At 37.8% G+C, this 21,450-nt stretch overlaps 1 protein-coding gene across 1 annotated transcript in view; it reads right to left on the bottom strand.

Annotated features, from left to right (window-relative positions):
* Window positions 1-8,250: 8,250 nt before the first annotated feature.
* kcng4a (potassium voltage-gated channel, subfamily G, member 4a) overlaps window positions 8,251-21,450 on the bottom strand; it is a 39,356-nt gene continuing 26,156 nt past the window's right edge. Inside the window, exon 3 of the mRNA XM_079825213.1 lies at window positions 8,251-9,695. Within this exon, the coding sequence (XP_079681339.1) occupies window positions 8,829-9,695 (867 nt within the window). The 3' untranslated portion in view covers window positions 8,251-8,828. The remainder of the gene's footprint in view (window positions 9,696-21,450) is intronic.

The following is a 21,450-nucleotide window of genomic DNA, read 5'->3' as shown; positions in this document are numbered from 1 at the left end:
GCTCATGTGTCATGTTTGCTTGCTTGTCCATTTCCGATCGTATTGTCGTTCACTTCAGCTATGATAATTACCCATTCATTTCCACACCGTATAAGTTAAGCCTGGAGCGTCTAAACCTCCTCACTGTCTGTTTCAAGCGTCAGCTCCCAAAGTGTGTCCGAAAAGTAAGATCATATTCTCCTAATATATGTTTGTTTCCTTTGGTTCCTCTTTTCGTGATCGATATAACCCTCTAGTCTTGTCATATTTGTAATATGTTCGTTAGTTGGACTGTCAAGCTCGTGCTATCGAGTTGTTCATGAGAACTGTGTTTGTGTTTTTGGGATGGAAGGGATGACTTTTTCACTGAACATTCGACCTGGACTACCATAGCACACATTGCTTTCACTTTTTGATGACATCATACCCTCGGCCGGCTAGCACAGCAGATTCCGTTAACAGATAGTCATTGCCTGGGTTACATATATGTGGGGCGGAGCTATCAAAATAGGGGCGTGTTTGTTTTGGTGATTTGAAATCAACATTGGTTAGCAGAAAGCACTTACCCCACCTTTAAAGGAACACACAAAACAGACATATTTTGCTCACCCCCAAAAAGTGGCAAAATTGGTCCCCTTTAAACAGTCTGTGTAAAGACACTCTAATCCCACTTCAGAAGGCATTATTTATTTATTTGTTTCTTTATTTACTCATACAAACACTTTTTTAAAACGTTTTATCTAAAGGTCATAATCGGTGGATATTAAATTTGAATTTGATATTCGTTTGAGCACCAATCTAGAGGTTATTTTAAGGGTGTTCTTTTCACTACAGTCTGTGTTTCACTGATCTAAATTTCAAACCCTCCATTACTCTGGAGTTCAACCTCACCATCTGCCTAGCGTCACAGATAGCACTCAAAGCCCCAAGCTTTCTAATTTACATGAGCAGAGAGATTTAGTCAACAAAAAAACGTGCTATCTGTCCAATCAAAATGTCAGAGTGTGGACGTGCACACGGCGTGCATATATGCATGCGCTGGGAGACTAACACAAGATGATGGTTTTCTGTGCATTTCCACCCATGCGAAATGAAGGGCCCATCGGGGGCTTATTCACAGTCTGTGCTGAGTTGATGATTAAGACTCAATCCAGCCCTGTCACAGCTGAGAGGACACAAAGTCTTCTTCTACCGCTTCCCCCCATCTCGGGATTGATCATGAATTATACTGTATATCTACTATAAGCATTTTTTAAAGAGGGAGGAGGGGGTCCAATTTCAATCCAATGGGACTACTTTCTTTTCTCCAACCATTGATATGCTCGAAGATAAATGGGGCAGTCATACTGGTGGCTTGATTGATTCTGTGGCACATGGAGATCCCTGTGGACAAGTTTTCTAGTTTTTTGTTTGTGTTTCTTGAAACAATTTCTTGATTTTAGGCAAGCTAACATCTGGCAGTGATCCAGAGTGAGACTGATGATATAGTGATGATATCTCTGCTGCAGCAACACAGGAGAGATGAGAGAAAGGAAATGAAAGCCAGTTCTACAAGCATGACATCAGACTAGATACTAAAATTGAATGGAATGACAAGATAGCACGATGTATTATAGTTTGTTAAAGTACAGACAGTTCCCAGATGTTTTGAAGATATAACTCCACTTAAACATGTCTGACATAAAAACTCAGTTTTTTAGAAAGACCTTGCTAAAACGGTCAAGATTATATTTAAATTACATTTTAAAATCATAAAGAGTAAATAATTTGCCTCTAACCTCTATGAATGTAGGACCTCCATTTGTATAGCAGCCTTATTGCACATTGCAGTTTTTCCCATTCTCTTTTCTATGTATGATCGAATTTTCTCCTGTTCCAATGCACCTGCTGAGAATGTAAAATGTAGGGAATTTGTGCGGAGTACCCAGTAAGAACCCAGACCTTGAGCAAGGTGATTATAAATCATGAATGAAATCATCAGTCCATTTTTCTGTGGACATTTTATGGATTCACCACCATTCTTCAAGAGGTCTCATGAAGCTCATTAATACATTACAGTCTCATAACTGATTTGGGGACATTTCTACATTCCCTGACATCACATCATTCTGGTCACCATGACCACTAGAATAGCTCATCCCTGTCTGTGGGCTATTTAGAGTGGGCTTTGATCTATTGGTTCTGGGATGTTAGAAGTTGAAACTAATTACCCATGGTGATGAGATGATTAACGTGGTCCTTTAATCTGCCCTTTAAGGCAATAATCATCAGTGTCCTGTATCTTCTTATCTCTAGATATCTGCTTCATCTCAGCCCTCCACCTGTCTCTCTGATATCGCTTGTTCATTGTCGGCCTCTGTAGAACATCAGAACAAGTGTGTATCATTATAGCAATTACAGAATGTCAGTGCACTTCCACACACACCGGAAAAGCTACTAATGGCATAATTGATGAAGTATACACCTGTATGACCTGCTACTTTTGCTTAAATGTGTTTACAACAGAGGAAATATGGAATATATGTATGGGATGCAATGTAATGTATACCATAATGCAATGCACTCAACCTAACCTTCCATTTCCAAGATGATGAGTGACCTAGAAGTAATATCAACCATGATTTTTCACTACAAACATATTTATTAGGGCTGGGTTAAAAAATATTAATTTCTCGATTTTAATCGATTCTCATTTTCACAAACCAAAATCGATTCTTAAATCCCAAGAATCGATTAGTCATTCAGTTTTCAGTTGATGAATGAACTGGACATTGTAGCGCGCCTCCCATCCAATAAATCGCAATAATCTTTGTGCTTTGTTACAACTGATATGAAACAAACTCTTTCAAATTACGTTCATTTTACTAAGAAATGTATTAGGCGCTGTGGCGCAAGATCGCTCTGGCGCAGCTCAGTTCAGTTCAAGAGAAGTGGCATCGCAGAGCGCACATGAACTGATCTTCTCTTCCGCCTTAATACCAGTTACAGCACTAAGTAAACATGAATGAGAATCTGAAAGTGTGTTAAAAGATACAGTACAACTTACCGAAATCACTTACTGACTCCCATAGTTTACAGCATTGTTTTCTTTGAGAAAATTTGCCATGTATTGTACCTGATATATATCCAAAATAATCGAATTGAATCGAAATCGAAATGCAAGCTTGGGAATTGAAATCGAATCGAATTGTAAGTTTGGGAATCAAATCGAATTGTGAAATTTGTGTCAATACCCAGCCCTAATATTTATGTCAGTTGTGGGTCAAGAATTGTGAGGACTCAGGCAGAGAGAGCTTTGAAGTGCTTTATTTAATAAAAAAAAATAAACAAAACACAACTTAAACCTCCCCAATCGGTGAAAAACACAGGCAGCAGGACTGAAGCAAGGTACGACAAACAGACAAGGTGATCTGATACAGTACAGAGAACAAAAGGAGAATAAATAGAAGGATAACAAGCGAGAGCGGGTGGTGCAAATTAACCAATAATAAGGTAACAAGAGAGCGGAGCCAGACTAGAGACTGACAGAAGAGCACATGACACATAGAAACAAACAGAACATGACAGAAGCCATGTGCTCGCACAAACCAACAAGACAGAAGAGCACATGGCAGACAAACACGCTCATCCGCCATGTGCCCCAAACAGAAAACAAGACACAAGACAGACAGAAGTGCACGGAGCATGGATGTCAGGACCCTAACGGCGAAACTGAACCAAGACTAGAAGTGTCAGGATCCAGACACCGTGACCCAAACATGCAAGACACAGACATAAGAGTACACGGCCCAGAGAACAACCCCAAAGCTGTACACTCACACAAACACATGAGTGTCAGGATCCTGTCACCAAACTAAGAACAAGACCAATCAAGGGGACAGAACCATGACGATTTGTTTATGAGAAGTCCACTACACCAACTCGGTGAGGTTATTGTTTAAAATAATAATTTTATAATGCATAATGTTTCATGTTTTGTACTGTTTTCAGTATAAACTGCGCAGTATGCAGTAAGCTATTTTTTCACTCCGGACATAGCCTTTGACATTCAATCCGTTTATGGGATGATGATATACAGAAATTTTATATCATAAAACAACCAGTTTAGTCATTTCAAGCACTAGAGATAGCAAAGCTTGCAGTGAAATTGTGACTTTGCAGTGATTATAAAGCATCTATTTTCTGTTCATTTCATTCACTTTATCATATTAGTATTTACTAGCATTATTCATTAACTTTCTTCAATCTATTTCCGTGTCTCAAATATCAATATATTATTTTATTAAAGAGTAATGTAGAAGAACATGTTGGTTGGCGCCTAAAAGCAGGCATCTCATCTGTATCAGTGATTTTCATTACAGTAGAAGAGACAAAACATCAAATTTTTCAGCACAAAATAAAAAAAGTCAAGTATATTAGTTAGTCTGTAAGAGGGAAGGCTTGTTACAGTTCGAAATCCAACAGTTAATTGTTGATCTCTGAGGGACACAAGAAGACACTTTGTACCTGAGCAGAACATCAAGCAGAACACTCGCTACACAAGCGGATCATTTGTCGACAGCCATTATGCCCAAACACCTGCTTAAAAGACTGAGAAACCTAAGAAAGAAATGTACAAAGCATCATCAGCCTCTATATGAATAGTAAATATATAAACAGTACTTTGCAGATAATCCGTTTATTTGTGTACAGTGCAAAGGTTACCAGGTTCATGTACAGGTCATGTCAAGTCAAATTTATTTGTATAGCGCTTTTCACAATACACATTTAGTCAAAGCAAATCATGATGCTAATTTTGATAATATCTTCATGCCTTATGGTCGCATTTAGCAGATTAGAGCTAGGCGATATTATAGTGCACATTTTGCAAGGATACAAGCAATCGAGCATTTGAGATATGCTAAATATTATATATCGCCTTGCATGAGTCTACTGTATGTATTCGGATAAAGTTGGACACATCCAACTTTATTTAAAGTGCTAGGTGATAATATAGATACATTTTGCAGTTGAGACTTGCTATATAGTATATATTGCTTTGCGTGAATGTATAGTATGCATGTATTATAAGCCTAAAGTTGCATATAAGCCTATAACGAGTTTATTAACCGATAGCACATCATAGCACTCTTTAAATGAGCTTGACTTATTCTGCATATGAATGAGTGCTCGAACTGCACTTCCTGCTCTTTCACTCAGGTTTGTGTGGTGCATAAATAAAACATGGATACTTACTGTGAAGTAAGCCTAGGGAAAAAAAATGCTGAAAATGCCTCCTCCTAGAGTCTTTGATTCATTTTTCAAACTTTGCCTTTATAGAAACACTAGGAATCAATCACAGCTGTCTGTCAAAGACACAGAGGTCTCTGATGTTCAGTGAAATCTCCACCTAGACTGGAACTATACTGCAATGATGATGCTTGTGTAATACAGAAAGGAGGAATGCTTTAACTTTCCAAGCGAGACCCTTTCCAGAATTTCATCGCCACACTGCGGTACATCTACGGTCAAGTTGTCAGCTAAGATTAATGGGAAGCTCACTGCCCCATTGAGGCTCTTACCATCATGACAGACAGATGGGGAAAAAAAATTACACCGCGTCGTTGCCAGGAGCGGTGCAATACGTCCAGCAATTTGTCTGTCGACAGTGAAAGCAAAAAGAGCTATTTGAGGTCAATGAGGCTAAGTTTAGTTACATGACCAGCGACCCTTTCTTTAATCTATACTACCAACTGTATTTAAGATTAGACAGCGCATTCTGGGTAATTCAGTAGCTGCTGTTCATCTAGATCACTATAATGTCAGCCAAAGTTCACAAGATCAAATCCATTTACAAACAAACAAGTCGGACAGACTGACTGACAAGCCAATGCCCAATTATAACCTCACTGACATATCAGATAAAAAAAAGAACTGAATAGTGAGAAGTGAGAACATCTGTTCACTTCTAGCATCTCTGCCAACAGGCAGCTAAATGCAGTGATGAAGCTAAATGAAGTGATAAAAAAGTCACATTTAATCCTGAAATATACTATCACAGATATGCTAATAGAAGCATCCAGACAGCACTGCGGAACTCGTGCCACTCGTGAATAGTTAAAAGGATGTAATGAGAAATACAAGTTCCCTCGATCCTTTGAAAATAGCATGTAAACATATCGTAACTTCAAGAACTGAAAACAGTTCAAAAGGCCATTTAATGACACTACGCTGCAAAAACGTCTTGTTCCAAAAGCTTAAAATGTCTGACATCAGAAACCCACATTTAACAACCACCCACATTCTAAACACTAGAAGTTCATTGATCATTGTAGTCCTTCAACAGTTTATGTGTCATATTTCAGCGTGGATTTCAAGTGGCTGTTATTAAAAGTGCATAAGCACAGAAAAGTGCTGTTACTTATTGCTGAAATGCTGTGAAATGTCAAAACACACTCATACACATGCATCATTGACCTATTGCTTAAATTGAACTGTAAATGGGTTTGCTACTAAATCTTAAATCTACCACACTTTGAAATCTAAACTTATCCATCCAATAGGAATCAATCTTACCATCAAGAATATCTGATGGATGGCCTCTTAAACCCTTCTTGATGTTTTTACATCAATCACTGGTGCCAGGAGAAGACACTTGCCATCTAGATGTGGCCGTCCTTGATAAATAATGGCATATGATACATCATTCAAGCCATCCTTCAACAAGATTTCTCAATAAGCACTGCGGATAAAAGCATCTTTATAGCTGAGCTGATGGCACATCTCACGAAGCTTCCCCCCATCTAATGCTGTTAAATGGTGCAGATGGTTATTAAGTTCATATGAATTGTTACTGCAATAGAATACGTTCCATCAAAATGGTTAAGAAAATAGTTTTCTCTTCCAAGCTGTTCCATAACAGTTTAAGATCAGTATAACGTGAACACAAATTTAAGCACTAGACATTAGAACGCTGATGACTCAGTGACCGGCAACAATTTCAGTCATGCATTATCACTTATTTTTTGCTGACATTTGTCAACAACATCGCTGCGGAGCATGCCATGGTATCATTTGTTGGCTTTGTTTGGCTTCATTGAAGCTCTTTACAAGTACAGTACCATTGTGAAATATATTCTTATCCTCCTTTTCTGACTACTTGAGAGATTGAAGAACATATGATGACATGTCTAGTAAGTAATATGTGACCCTGGACCTCAAAACTAGTCATAAATTGAGATATATATATATACGGCCGAAATATTTGGCCGAGATAAAACTATTTGAAAATCTGGAATTTGAGGGTGCAAAAAAATCTAAATACTGAGAAAATCGCCTTTAAAGTTGTCCAAATTAAGTCCTTAGCAATGCATATTACTACTAATAATACGATTTTTTTTATTTATTTACGATAGGAAATGTACAAAATATATTCATGGAACATGATCTTTACTTAATATCCTAATGATTTTTGGCATAAAAGAAAAATCGATAATTTTGACCCATACAATGTATTGTACAATGTACCCATACACAAATGCGACTTATGACTGGTTTTGTGGTATGGTGATTTTGACAGAAATGGTTGACTATCTGGGTAGTGTACTTACTACTTAACTTGAGAGTGGACTAAGACCTGATCCTGCCTCTGCTTGTGTCTATCAAGAAAGAAAAACAAGTGATAAACAGGTTTAACCTTTACATTAAAAACAAGCTGATGTCCATTTAATGATTCAACCAGTTGGTTAATCCTGAGAAAAGCTACACATGTAATTTGATTGGTCCATCAAAGCCTTTTTGTTTCCTCTGTACCTTTTCCGATTCATGACTCAGCCTTCTGGGACTTTTGGCGCAGTAGCAACGCCGTTCATGGAACATCTGACGCAACATGACTGCATAATTGGATTAGAAGTGCAAATTTGTGATTTGTTGACAAAGCAAAGTCCGTCACAGAGTCTGACTCCAGAAGGACTTTTTTTATTATCTCTGAGTATTTATTGCATGTTTAATCCCCAGCCTCATCAAGATCCCCCCAAGCATTGGGCAGTGGGACAATTTTGTGACCTTACAGAGAAGCTTTTCACCTGGGGGCATCAGACTCTCTTAGGGAGAAATCGGTAAAAAGAGGTGAAGACCACGGAAATGGAGTTGACCTCACTGAGATCACGTCATGGTGAATCTCAACTCTAGCAATAAACACTAATAAACACTTATTACACCATAACTGCTGCATGTCAGAGCTGGCAGATGGCAGGGGCACATATGTGCTGCTACGTAAAAAGAAGAGAAGAGAACAGGGTGACTGTGTTTAATGATTGAGCATTTCAAAGAAGAGGATTAGAAAATCTTTCTAGGAACCCTAAAAAACAGGACAAGACTCTGAGATTACTGCTGTTTTATTTGGAGCTGTTCAAGAGCCATTGCATGTTTTATTATATTAAGAAAAGTATATGCATTATGCACATTTTCTGGAAGAGCAATTCTTGCATTTAAAACAGTCAACAAAAAAGCACATCTTTGGATTTGTTAAAAAAAAACGACCTATAATTAATTTGAGGAACGTAAATTTCTCTGCTGTATGTCTAAAGGCGTGGAAAAATGCTCCAAAGTTAAACTATGTAGCTTAATTTTTTGATTTCTATTGCATGGGTTTTCATGGAGTGCTAAATCTGGCATAAGTCCACAGTGTAAATATGAAGGAAATAGTACTTCAATGAGATGAAGTCAGCTTGTGGCTGATGGAAGACAAATTACTGTAGCTTCAAGGCCCTTTAACTCTTCAATTCACCCTGTCCACTGCAAAAGTGTTCAGTTTGAGGGCATGGAAGAACATGTTTGATCTAGTGAAGAGTACAATGGTTGTACATCACTTAAAAGGCTCCTGCTGGTAACGGGTGCTTGTTATTCCCGGAAGTCTCTCCACCATTCCCGAGTAGGGCAAGGTCTTCAACAGAGCCTGGCGTCTCTGTGTCTGGGGTAAGAACTAGTCTAGGAGGAGGAAAGTCCACCCATCCTCCATCCTGCTCGTCCTCGGCTCCTGCGGTAGCAGCCGCGGCTGCCGCACACTCCTCCTTAAAGAGCCTGTCGTGCTCCTGTTTCAGCTCCTGGTAGGAGCGGGAAAACATGTGGAAGATGGAAGTGGCTGGGAAGGCCATGATTAGGATCCCGCTCAGAATGCTGCTGAGCGCCACCACCTGACCGGGGATGCTCCTGGGCACCATGTCCCCATAACCCACTGTAGTCATAGAGATTATTGCCCACCAGTAAGAGGCGGGAATACTGCTGAAATCCTGTACACCGGTAAGCTCGCTCTCCGCTAGGTGCACCAGTGGTGAAAAGAGCGTCACGGCTACGCAGAGAAAGAGCAGCAGCAGGCCAAACTCGCGCATGCTCCGCCGCACTGTCAGCCCCAGCGTCTGCAAGCCCAGAGAGTGGCGGGCCAGCCGCATTACGTACAGGATCCGAAGGGCACGTAGGATCCTCAGTACCAACCCGAGCTTGTCCAAGTAGCCCTTACCTCCAGAGGGTTGCTCATTGTCCTCATTGGGGGTTTCTCCCACGACCAGAGACACGTAGTAGGGCAGGATGGCCATAACGTCGATGATGTTCAGAGGTCCACGGAGGAACTCCAGCTTGCTGCGCGCCTGCACGAATCGCAGCAAAAACTCCAAGGAGAACCAGCCCACACACACCGTCTCTATGATGAACATGTGTTGGCATTTCTGGGAGCACTCACCCTGCGGAGAGAGAGAGAGAGAGAGAGAGAGAGAAACAAATTTAATTCCCAAATCAATTATTTTTTAATAAAAAAAGCTTTGGATCCAAATTTTAAATCAATCTGTTTAGGCTTAGCTTATTAGAAGTTAAAGCAGAAAAACAATTGCGAAGGGGAGATTTAAATACAATACCCCAGAGAGCAAAAGGTTGGTCAGTAATGCAAAAAAGGAGGAAGGGAAATTGATAAGATAAGGAGAGTGCAGATAGCCACGACATTTTCCTGAAAATCTCAGTGTTTACTTTTAGTATTCAAGTCACACTATCCGATAAGTCAAGCTGTATCAGTTCATTAGCAAGAGTCACAGGTCAGATTGAGATGGTGGGGGAGGGAGAAACTAACAGAAAAAGGAAAAACAGACCACTTTGACCTTGAAATGCCTGAATTAAACACTCTATGTTCAGGCAACATGCTGGAAGTGACCCAAATTGGATTTTTCCCTTCATGTGACATGCCTCTAGATGTGATCCTTAAAGCTATACATATCCGATGCAGTCAGACCTAAAATCACACATTCTGTTAACGTACTGTATGCATATCACACCGTTGTTATCATTCAGTGCCAGTAAGCGCCTTGCAAAAATCTCAAAAACCGGGGGAGGAGCAAGCAGAATCACTGGAAAGATGCTGAGATAGCAGATTTAATTAATATTTGGTGAGATGCATTAGTTCAAGCAAAACTCAAGGGAATGTATCACAGACAGTCATTCCATGTTAGCAAATTAGCTGTTCAATTTGCAGTTACTTGAAGACACTTGGAGATGTAGCGGTTTTGTTGTTGTCATTTCCACACTGTGTGCTGGTAAAGCGTGTGATGTTATTGTTTCTGTATATGCTCACTCACAAGTACTTTAAGGTCAGCTGCCTGTTCACAATAATGCAGGTATGTGTAATTTACAGTATAAACACAAATGTGAACAGTCAAAGAAAAAAAGATTACATCTCTCAGCAGTGCGGTAGGAGTGTTGTAAGATCTATGATGTGAAACATAGCCTCAGAGAACAAAATTATATGTAAGAAATAATTGATGGTGGACTGTTACACTTCTGGAGTACCACATGCACATGTCTTTATAATGTGTTTACATCAATAATTTTTCTTCAAGCTGCAGAGTTTGTATATATATAAAAAAAACTGTCTTTTTTTTTACTGATGAAAAATGCTAAATATTTCAAGCTTAATATTTAACAGGGGGAAAATAAATGTAATATATAGATATTGAATATATTAGAATAAATACTAGCTGATAAATAAAAAATAGAATAATAAAATATTTAAAATATATACATTTTATTTTGTTGTAATGTAACAATTATCTATTTATTGTGTCAAAAATAGAAATAAAACATTAATTTAGTACGATACCTGTATTTTCATTGCATTTTTAATTTATTACTAATAGTTGGCAGAGGAACCAAAAGAATATGAATCAAATGCGTTGGCTTCCTTCAGTTATTTTCATGACTAATTATGCCTGTTAAAATGTATTGGAGCTACTGTTACTTTCACTGTTCATATTATTGTATCATATTTTATCTTTAATTTAATAGCACAGTGAATATTTAGAGCTGCTTCAGCAGGGCTCAACAAGTCAAGAGCAGTGAGTGATTTTCTCTTTGTCTTTTGTTAGATTAACATTGAGAAAAAATACAGCAGTTATCTGCTCGTATCCAACATACTGGTACAAACACGTTTTCTTTTCAACTGTTTAAGTTCACTTAAAGGGTTAGTTCACCCAAAAATGAAAATTCTGTCATTAATTACTTACCCTCATGTCGTTCGACACCCGTAAGACCTCCGTTCATCTTCGGAACAGAAATGAAGATATTTTAGTTGAAATCTGATGGCTCTGAAAGGCCTCCATTGACACAATGACACGGTTTACTCTCAAGACCCTTAAAAGGTACTAAAGACGTCGTTACAAAGTCCATCTCACTACAGTGGTTCTAAAATAACTTTATGAATCGGCGACAATAGTTTTTGTGCGCAAAAAAAAACCTAAATAACGACTTACATAGTGATGACGATTTCAAAACACGGCATCATGAAGTTTCGAAGTGTTATGAATCAATGAGCCGAATGATGATTCGGATCGCGTGTCAAACCGCCAAACTGCTGAAATTTGGCGATTCAAACCGCTGAATCGACTCGCTGATTCATAACGATTCGAAGCTTCATGATGCCGTGTTTTGAAATCGTCATCACTATGCAAGTCGTTATTTAGGGATTTTTTGCGCACAAAAACTATTGTCGCCGATTCATAAAGTTATTTTAGAACCACTGTAGTGAGATGGACTTTGTAACAACGTCTTTAGTACCTTTTAAGCGTCTTGAGAGTGAACCATGCCATTGTGTCAATGGAGGCCTTTCAGAGCCATCAGATTTCAACTAAAATATCTTCATTTCTGTTCTGAAGATGAACGGAGGTCTGACGGGTGTCGAACGACATGAGGGTAAGTAATTAATGACAGAATTTTCATTTTTGGGTGAACTAACCCTTTAAGACATACTTGCCTATACGGGCATTTTGACATAATTTTGTGTGAATTTGTCCGTTAAAGCTAAAGAAGAAAATTGAAATGAAAATTTCCTGATAATTTACTCACCCCCATCTTATCCAAGATGTTTATGTCTTTCTTTCTTCAGTCGAAAAGAAAATACGTTTTTTGAGGAAAATATTCAAGGATTTTTCTTCACATAATGGTTTTCAATTGCAACCAAAATGTTGAAGGTCTAAATCAAGGCAGTTTCAAAGAGCTTTGAAGGGCTTCAGAGACGCTGCAAGAACCCAGACGAGGAATAGGGTTTTATCCAGTGAAACAATCTATCTAATTATTATACTTTTTAACCTAAATTGCTCATCTTGCACTGCTCTACGGCCGCCAGTGATTGCGCAACCACATTGAGACGTCACACTAGACGTATGCGAAAGTACCGCCCCAACCAAACGTGCAACAAGGACTAATACAAACGCCCTTTAACATTCAACTTCAATTCAACTTCAAAATCGTCCGACATCGTTGTTTTACCTTTTTTTGTTAAAGGGTGTTTGTATTAGTCTTCGCATGTGCGCTTTGTAAACACGGGGACGGTGCTTCCGCCTACGTCTAGTGTGACATTTTTGACATGATTGCGCAATCACTGACGGCCACAGAGCAGCGCAAGATGAGCAATTTAGGTTAAAAAGAATTTTCATGTTTATTTATGTTTTTTTTTAAATGACTGATCGTTTAGCTAGATAAGACCCTATTCCTCGTCTGGGAGTCTCTGAAGCCCTTCAAAGTGCTTTGAAATTGCATTGATTTGGAACTTCAACACTTTGGTTGCCATTGAAAACCATTGTGAAGAAAAATCCTGGAATGTTTTCCTCAAAAACCTTAATTTCTTTTCGACTGAAGAAAGAAAGACATGAACATCTTGGATGAGATGGGGGTGAGTAAAATATAAGGACATTTTCATTTTGAAGTGAACTAAACCTTTAAGCCAGCTTAGCACATTAGAAGTAGAATTTTTTTGGCGAAAGATATAGATTTAAAATTACATTAAAGGGTTTGTCAGTAATACAAAAAAAGGGAAGGGGAAACAACAAAGAATCTGTCAATCTAGTTTCAAGAACAATCTGTGAAATACTTCATAGAAATGCAGTAGAAAATCATCACCTTGAATCATCACTATTCAGAATCAAGAAACCAACTGAAATACTGCATACTGCAAACCTCGCTCCACAAACATCCTGCCTTCCCATAAGAAGCTCACGCTGACACACTTACATCTTTCAAAAACCTTTCAAAACTCAGTCATACTTTTGCTTGTCAAGTCTGAAAAGCCTTTGCAAATTCTCAATCTTTCACTGGAGCAAAAGACTCACAGATAGAGTGGACTTATAATCAAACCGCAGCAGCTCGGAGGTGATTCATTTGTGTAAATTCAGCTATTTTAAATGTACAGCACACATTTTGTCCTCCTCCGTCCAGTACATTGTCCCCTTTCCCTCTCTCTCCCTTTCTGTCACTCTCCCCAGTTCTCAGTCATTCTCATTCCCTCCTTCTACTCCAACACCTTCCTCACATCTCATTTCTCATTCCCCGCGGTGGGGATGAAGTGCTGTGACTGCAGCTGCAGACATTATGCATGTAAAAGAAGGATAACAATTTGCAACTCGTCAAGCTGATTGTCAATTTCTCAGTGCTAATGCACTTAGGGTGACCTTATCTCTGTGCTGCCACTAGAAATGTCAATGACATTCCCCCTCCTCTGTGCCCAAAACCAATCAGCAGCAGCCCCAGCATCTATACAACCTGTACATTTAGAAATCACTGAGCAGATTATCAAGGCTTATACCAGGGCTTTTGAATTCAGCATTCATAGCAGTAGGGCTGCACAATGAATCAAAAATAAAACTGAAATCATGATGTTTCTTGTTCTTTAAAGGGATGGTTCACCCAAAAATGAAAATTACCCCATGATTTACTCCCCCTCAAGCCCTCCTAGGGGTATCAGACATTCTTCTTTCAGACGAATACAATCAGAGTTATATTAAAAATATCCTGGCTCTTCCAAGCTTTATAATGGTAGTGAATGGCAGCCCAAAATTTGAAGCCCAAAAAAGTGCATCCATCCATTATAAAAGTAATCCACATGGCTCCGGGGGGTTAATAAAAGCCTTCTGAAGCAAATCGATGGGTTTTTGTAAGAAAAATAGCCATAATTAACAAAAATGACGTCAGACGTAGCGTAAGCGTTTTGAACTGCGAGATGCGTTACACTTTCTTCGTAAGTTGAATACGGAAGCGGTCTGCCGGAAGCTAGATATTTTACTTTATGAAGTCTTAAATATGGATATTTTTTTTTACACAAACCCATCAATTTGCTTCAGATGGCCTTTATTAACCCTCTAGAGTCATGCGGATTACTTAAAATTTTGGGCTGCCATTCACTGCCATTATAATGCTAGGATTAGCCAGGACATTTTTTTCTGATTGTATTAGTCTGAAAGAAGAATGTCATATAGGATAGGATGGCTTGAGGGTGAGTAAATGATGGGTGAACTACCCCTTTAAGCCTTAAAATCTAATAAATATGAAATGTTCCTCATTTAACAATTCACAACACAATCACAATAGTATTTTCGGACTAAATCGTCCAGCCTTAAATAGCAGGGTCTTACATGTAGGATTCATGTGCATTCTGGGTGAATAGCAGAGTATAATGATGATTTAAAATCAATAGGATGGTTGGAATAGGTTTGGAAATAAAACATTAATTTGATTTCATCAGTGTTGGTAATGTCAAACAAAGCAAGGGAGAAGGTGAGAAACTAATTTCCAATGCGTTTATTATCAATAAAAACACTTTTCATCTAAATTTAAAATCTGTGTTTAAAGGGTTAGTTCACCCAAAAATGAAAATAATGTCATTTATTACTCACCCTCATGCCGTTCCAAATCCATTAGACCTCCATTCATCTTCGGAACACAAATTAAGATATTTTTTGTTGAAATCCGAGCCAGCAATGAAATTTCCTCTCTCAAGATCCATTAATTTACTAAAAACATATTTAAATCAGTTCATGTGAGTACAGTGGTTCAAGATTAATATTATAAAGTGACGAGAATATTTTTAGTGTGCCAAAACCCCCCGAAATAATGACTTATATAGTGATGGCTGATTTCAAAACACTGCTTCGTGAAGCTTTGGAGTGTATGAATCAGTGTATCGAATCAGCGCCAAAGCCACGGGATTTCAGCGGTTTGCCGGTTTGACACGCGATCCGAATCATGATTCAACACGCTCCGAAGCTTCATGAAGCAGTGTTTTGAACTCGACCATCACTATATAAGTTGTTATTTAGTTTTTTTTGGAGCACCAAAAATATTCTCGTCGCTTTATAATATTAATATTGAACCACTGTACTCACATGAACTAATTTAAATATGTTTTTAGTACATTAATGGATCTTGAGAGAGGAAATGTAATTGCTGACTATGCACGCCTCACTGAGCCATCGGATTTCAACAAAAATATCTTTATTTGTGTTCCGAAGATAAACGGAGGTTTTACGGTTCTGGAACGGCATGAGGGCGAGTAATAAATTACATTATTTTCATTTTTGGGAGAACTAACTCTAAGTCAGCTTTGCATATTAGAAGTCAAAGTAGAAGAGGAGGTGAATAGGGGTGAATCGCAGAGTATAATGATTAATTAAAATCAATTGGATGGTTGGAATAGGTTTGGCTCAACCCAACTGCTGCAGTCCCAGAGTAAAACAAATAAATGAAACAACAAAACACAGAACTACCATTAGAATCTTTCCAGCATGCATCACAGTCTTTGTTAGCACTAAACAGGTTATATGAACTGACAGCCATCTTTCTGGAATGAGTCTCTGATTGAATGTTAGGTGGTCTGGTTGTCTATATGAATCTAGAGGGAGGGTCTGAGAATGCATAAATGGATGTATTGAAAAAAAATGCAGTAAGGATAATCCGATCTGTGAGCTGCTTAGTGAATGAGATATAGGGACCCAGGAGTGGGGAAGAGACGAGAGGTTGGACAGAGAGTTGACTAATTGAAGCAGCGCTACTGCAACACACACTTTTATCTGACTGTACACATTTAGAGGGTCTGATAAACAACACAAAACACATTACCAGCATGTACAGAACTCAAAGTTTGTTAGCACATTCTCATTCATATATGTTAACATACAGCACACATACCATTGGGGTCAGCTGTTTCCTAAAATTCCAATTTGAACTCGGACCTCTAAACATTTCCACATCTTATATTTTCATGGAAATGCATTAGATATTCATAAAAAAAAAAAAAAAAACATTATTCATGAGAAGCGAAACCGCAGCAGGAGTCTGGCCCTAAATGCATATTGCACATACAGCGGAAGGCATGCTGGAAAACCATAAACTATATTACTCTCAACATCTAATATTAAAGCTTTTATAAAAAGATGTAAATTAAGTTATGGAAAACACTTGCAACTAGGTTTCTACGCTTTCAGATATTAGGGCCCTGTAGGGCCTTGGGCAAAATCTTCTATTACTTAGAGCAACTGCATGATTGAATATTAAATGGCATAGGAACACGTGAGGATAATGTGAGATATAGAGCTGTTCATAAAGTATAAACAGTGTTAAGCATGGCCAAATTTAAAATCAAATCTATTTCAGATTAATCAAAGTCGTCACAGTTTTTATATGTTTGGCACCAACTTCATGAGATGCATCGTGGGATTATTTTTCAAAATTATGGAAGGAGTTCCCATGTATGGTAGGCACATTTGTTCACTCTCTAGTCTCATCTGTTAAAAAAAAACCTTACCTATTACAAAAAATGACAATGTAACTTTGTAGAAAATTAATACATAGGCACAGCCCATTGTTTCTTAAAGGATATTGTTTTTCTAGTAGACGACACCTTGCACAGACATAAAAACCTGCTGTTAAGTGAGAAAGTGAGTCATCCAAGCTGATTCAATAAGACCAATTCCTCAGTTGATTCATTAAACTGCACCAGCTGAGCAACTTGGCAAAGTTCACTCAGCTAATACAAATACATTACTGTTCAATAGTTTGGGGTCACTTTTTAAAGAAATTATCTTTTATTCAGCAAGAATACACTGAATTGATCAAAAGTGACAGTAAAGACATTATTATTATTATTCATATTACAAAATATTTATATTTCTGCATATTAATGATTTCTGACAGATAATGTGACACTAAAGACTGGAGTAATTTCTGCTGAAAATTCAGCTTTGTCATCAAAGGAATAAATTACATTTTAAAATATATTAAAATAGAAAACTGTAACACTATAAGAATAATAATTCAAAATATTACTGTTTTTACTGTATGTCTGATTAAATAAATGAAGCCTTGGTGAAGATAAGAGGATGAATGCTACGAATCATTAGTTAAGCATTAGTCATCATTTATAAAGCATTAATAGACATTAATAAGCAGTTTATAACAGCTATAAATACTTGATTTACAACCATATCTATAATTGTTAAATAATTGTATTTTCATACTTTATGAATGATAATTTTATCATTTCTAAATTTAGTATTACATTATTTACATACCAAAGTACCATTAACACACTGAGTAACTATTACTATACATCTAAATAATAAGATGTATAAATGTACATTTAAAAGGTTTATGAATCATTTACTTACACTTTCTAAATGATCTTATGAACCACTGACAACTCCTAAATAACTGGTTTATAAATAATGTAATACTTAATTTAGAAATGATACATTGATCCTTAATAAAGTATTAAAATACAATTATTAAACACATTATAGATATGCTTAAAAAAATAAGGTACAATTCTCACTATTAACTAACTATTAACAATGACTTCTGCCTAAATAAACTCCTAATTACTGCTTATTTATAGTTAGTAAGATAGTTATTAAGTTTAGGTATTGGGTAGGATTAAGGGATGTAGAATATGGTCATGCAGAATAAGGTATTAATATGTGCTTTATAAGTACTAATAAACAGACAATTTTCTAGTAATATGCATGCTAATAAGCAACTAGTTAATAGTGAAAATTGGACCCTAAAGTGTTACCAAAAATTGTACCAAACCCAAACTTATTGGTGTGTGTGTGTGTGTGTGTAGTGTGTACTAGTATATATGCACATGGCACTGCAAATTCATGCCCAATTAAAGTATTTACGCATATAGAGAAAGTGAGAGAGAAAGAGAGGAAGAGAGAGGGAGGCCAGGAGAGAAGATATCTCAAAGCTCACAGACATTCCAAGACTGAAGTCTTGTCTCTGATGTTTTCGAGGTTGTGACTTTGTCACAGAAGTGATCAAATATGAGGCTGAGGACTCTCTCAGAACTATCTCTACAGGCAAGAGGGAGGATTAAGAGCCAAAAAACTACATAAAAACAACAAAACACCTTGAAATAGAAGTCAATGGATGTTTAACATGGTGCTGTAGTCCTGCAGTGACAGTAGCTGTATAGTGTGATATGATGTTATGTGATTAAGTCGTCTCCACTGCACTGTTGCTGCTCACTGTGTCTTCCAGCTCTAACACATCGGACATGAGCCTACACACTCTGTCTCTCGTCCATAATCTAAGCCCATTATTCATAGTCTGTCTCGCTCTTTTCCACTTTATCTTGCCAAAATATGTGTTGTCGAACATTTCCTGGAGCTGAGTCAATAATGCCACGTCATTCGGAGAGCTCCTAGAAAAAGGCCACAGGCAGAAAATTGTTGAGGTCAGCATATTGCTTTTATTTAAATCCCTGTACTCTCGAAATCCCCTGTCTGCTCTCTATTCAATATTCGGATTGAGCGTTGTTTCAAAGACATAAAGGATAAAGTAAGCAAAAAAAATGTAAAAGCGTGCTCAATCTGTCATGTTGGGTGTTTACCAGGCTGTGTGTGCTGATGAAGGCGTATGTCAAAATGACCTTGAGGTCATTGCCAGAGATTGAGAGAGAGGCAGAGATGGAGTGATTGGGACATTGAAAGAACTCTGTGTGCTACATCGCAGTAACCCAGAAACCCTCACCCTTCTGGTGTGCGCTAATACAGTCACAGAGCAGAGACAGACAGGAACATGACAGATGATCAGATATATCTGTGCCTGGGTCTTACTGGCAACCAACCTCCATTTTCCTCCCTGGAAAATACGCACACACACAAACACACATATGGGCTCCTAGAGAAAATAGAATTATAGGTCAAGAGACTTAATGGTAAAGTGTGGGATTTTCTTTAAAAAATTTACAATTAAAAAAATTATTTCTCCTATCCCAGCTTAACATGCAAGTCTCTTTTTTTCAGCCGCAGTTGCAAATAAAGATGAGAAACTGATCTAATCGCAGCAGTTGACAGATTTATTAATAACAAAAATCAAAACAAACTTGACGGAAAACCTTGAACAGACCACCCATATAAACCTGATGAGATCAGACAATAAACGGGAAGAAACAGAGCTTAAATACAAACAAACCAATCAACAAAATGAAAAACAGGTACGCAAGATAATCCAAATTTAATCAATGAGAAACCATAGAAACAAACTGAAAACTAGGGAACAGAACTAAAACCCACCCACAACAGACATAAACACAGATTAACGTTATGTTTGTGGGTTCATAACTAGAAAAAAATATTTTCACTTTTTTTCTGAAATTTTCTGAAATTTCCACGTTTTCAATGACAGAGTTCTTTGAGAGTTCTTGGTTATGGGCAGGGCTTGACATGAACTTTTTTGCTCACTAGCCATAGTGAGCAAAAGGGGTAGCTATAGGTTTTCCAAAGTTATTAGCCACTCAGCGTTTTCACTGTCCAAAATTTTGTTGTTGGGAAATTTGTTGTTGGCTATATGTAAAGGACCACTGTACACACCAAAATCAAGTCTACATGAAATGTATAACACGACAGGTCATCAGATAGGCCTTTTTAGCTCTGATAAGACTGTGTGTAAAGCTCCTTAATCTAGACAGAGAAACACTAACAGTTGCATGTCTGAAAAAAAAAATTCTCAAGCAATATTCTCATCAGTGTTCTATCAACTATTACATTTAAATCTAGCATATTTTGTGTATGAGATCATACAGTAGCCTAGTGAAATACATATCCATGTTTTCATGTGATTTGACAGTTTATTTGATTAAATATCAAAAATCTAATAGGTGTGCATCGTAGATGAACACTTTACAGTTGGTTTTATGACTGCAAGTCATTCTCTTCAAATGCTATTGAAGTTAGAAATGTGTAATGTCGTATGTAACTTTAGGGACTAAATTCGTGAATATCGAACGTCCAACGTCAAGCCAACTTTATGCCAGTCACATCAAATGCGCTATGGTTCTGCTGTGATCTTTGCTTGAAACCATTTTCAATTTTTTTTATGATGAATGAATCTCCTACATCGCATGTACATCTCTGCTTTGTTGTTTATGATGAGAGTGCAGATTTCAGTGAGTGAGAGCGCGGTCTGAACAAAACTCGGCATTTCAGGGATGACTATTCTGAATGCCTCTGATTATTAGACATGGCATATATAAGCTCAACAGAATCGCGTGTGATTGGTTATAATGCGCAAGCCCTGGTTATGGGTGATGTGAGCGAAATCCCAATACAGTTGTTTTTATTATGTTATTTAAACTCTGTTATTAAAAATAAGAACAATGATGCAAATCACAAACAATAAGAACAAATAAAATCTGAGAAAAAAGCAGAAGACTAGCCTGACGTCGTCATACTCAATTCTAGTCAGAATTTGAGTCTGATACTGCTCCGTTGGGCTGTGATTATGGGGCGTGTTTCAACCAAACCAGGAAAGACCTCAATTGGATAGACCTACAACCAATCAGAGCAACGGAGCGACGCATAACGTTAGTTGTCAAATGTCAACAGAACTCAACTGCACTGTGTTGCCATGTTCACGGCTTGAAGCGACCCCAATTATGTGATATACAGACCCAGGAATGCGAATTTTAGCAGGCAGCCCTGCCAAAATAACACATATTTTACCCCCCAAATGCCTTTTTCCCCCGTAGAACCCCCCTGGAAAGCTATTGGGCTTGTTTTTGGCTAGTTTTGAGGAATGTTAGCAATTGGGCGGGTTTTGTTGTCAAGACTTGGCAACCCTGTCTGCACGCACGCTGGAATAAGTTAGAAGAAAAAGATGAGTGTAAACGATCTGTAAAAAACT

The sequence above is a fragment of the Gobio gobio genome, assembly GCF_949357685.1.
Source record: "Gobio gobio genome assembly, chromosome: 9".
NCBI classification, from domain to species: domain Eukaryota; kingdom Metazoa; phylum Chordata; class Actinopteri; order Cypriniformes; family Gobionidae; genus Gobio; species Gobio gobio.
This window is presented reverse-complemented; position numbering and strand designations above follow the sequence as displayed.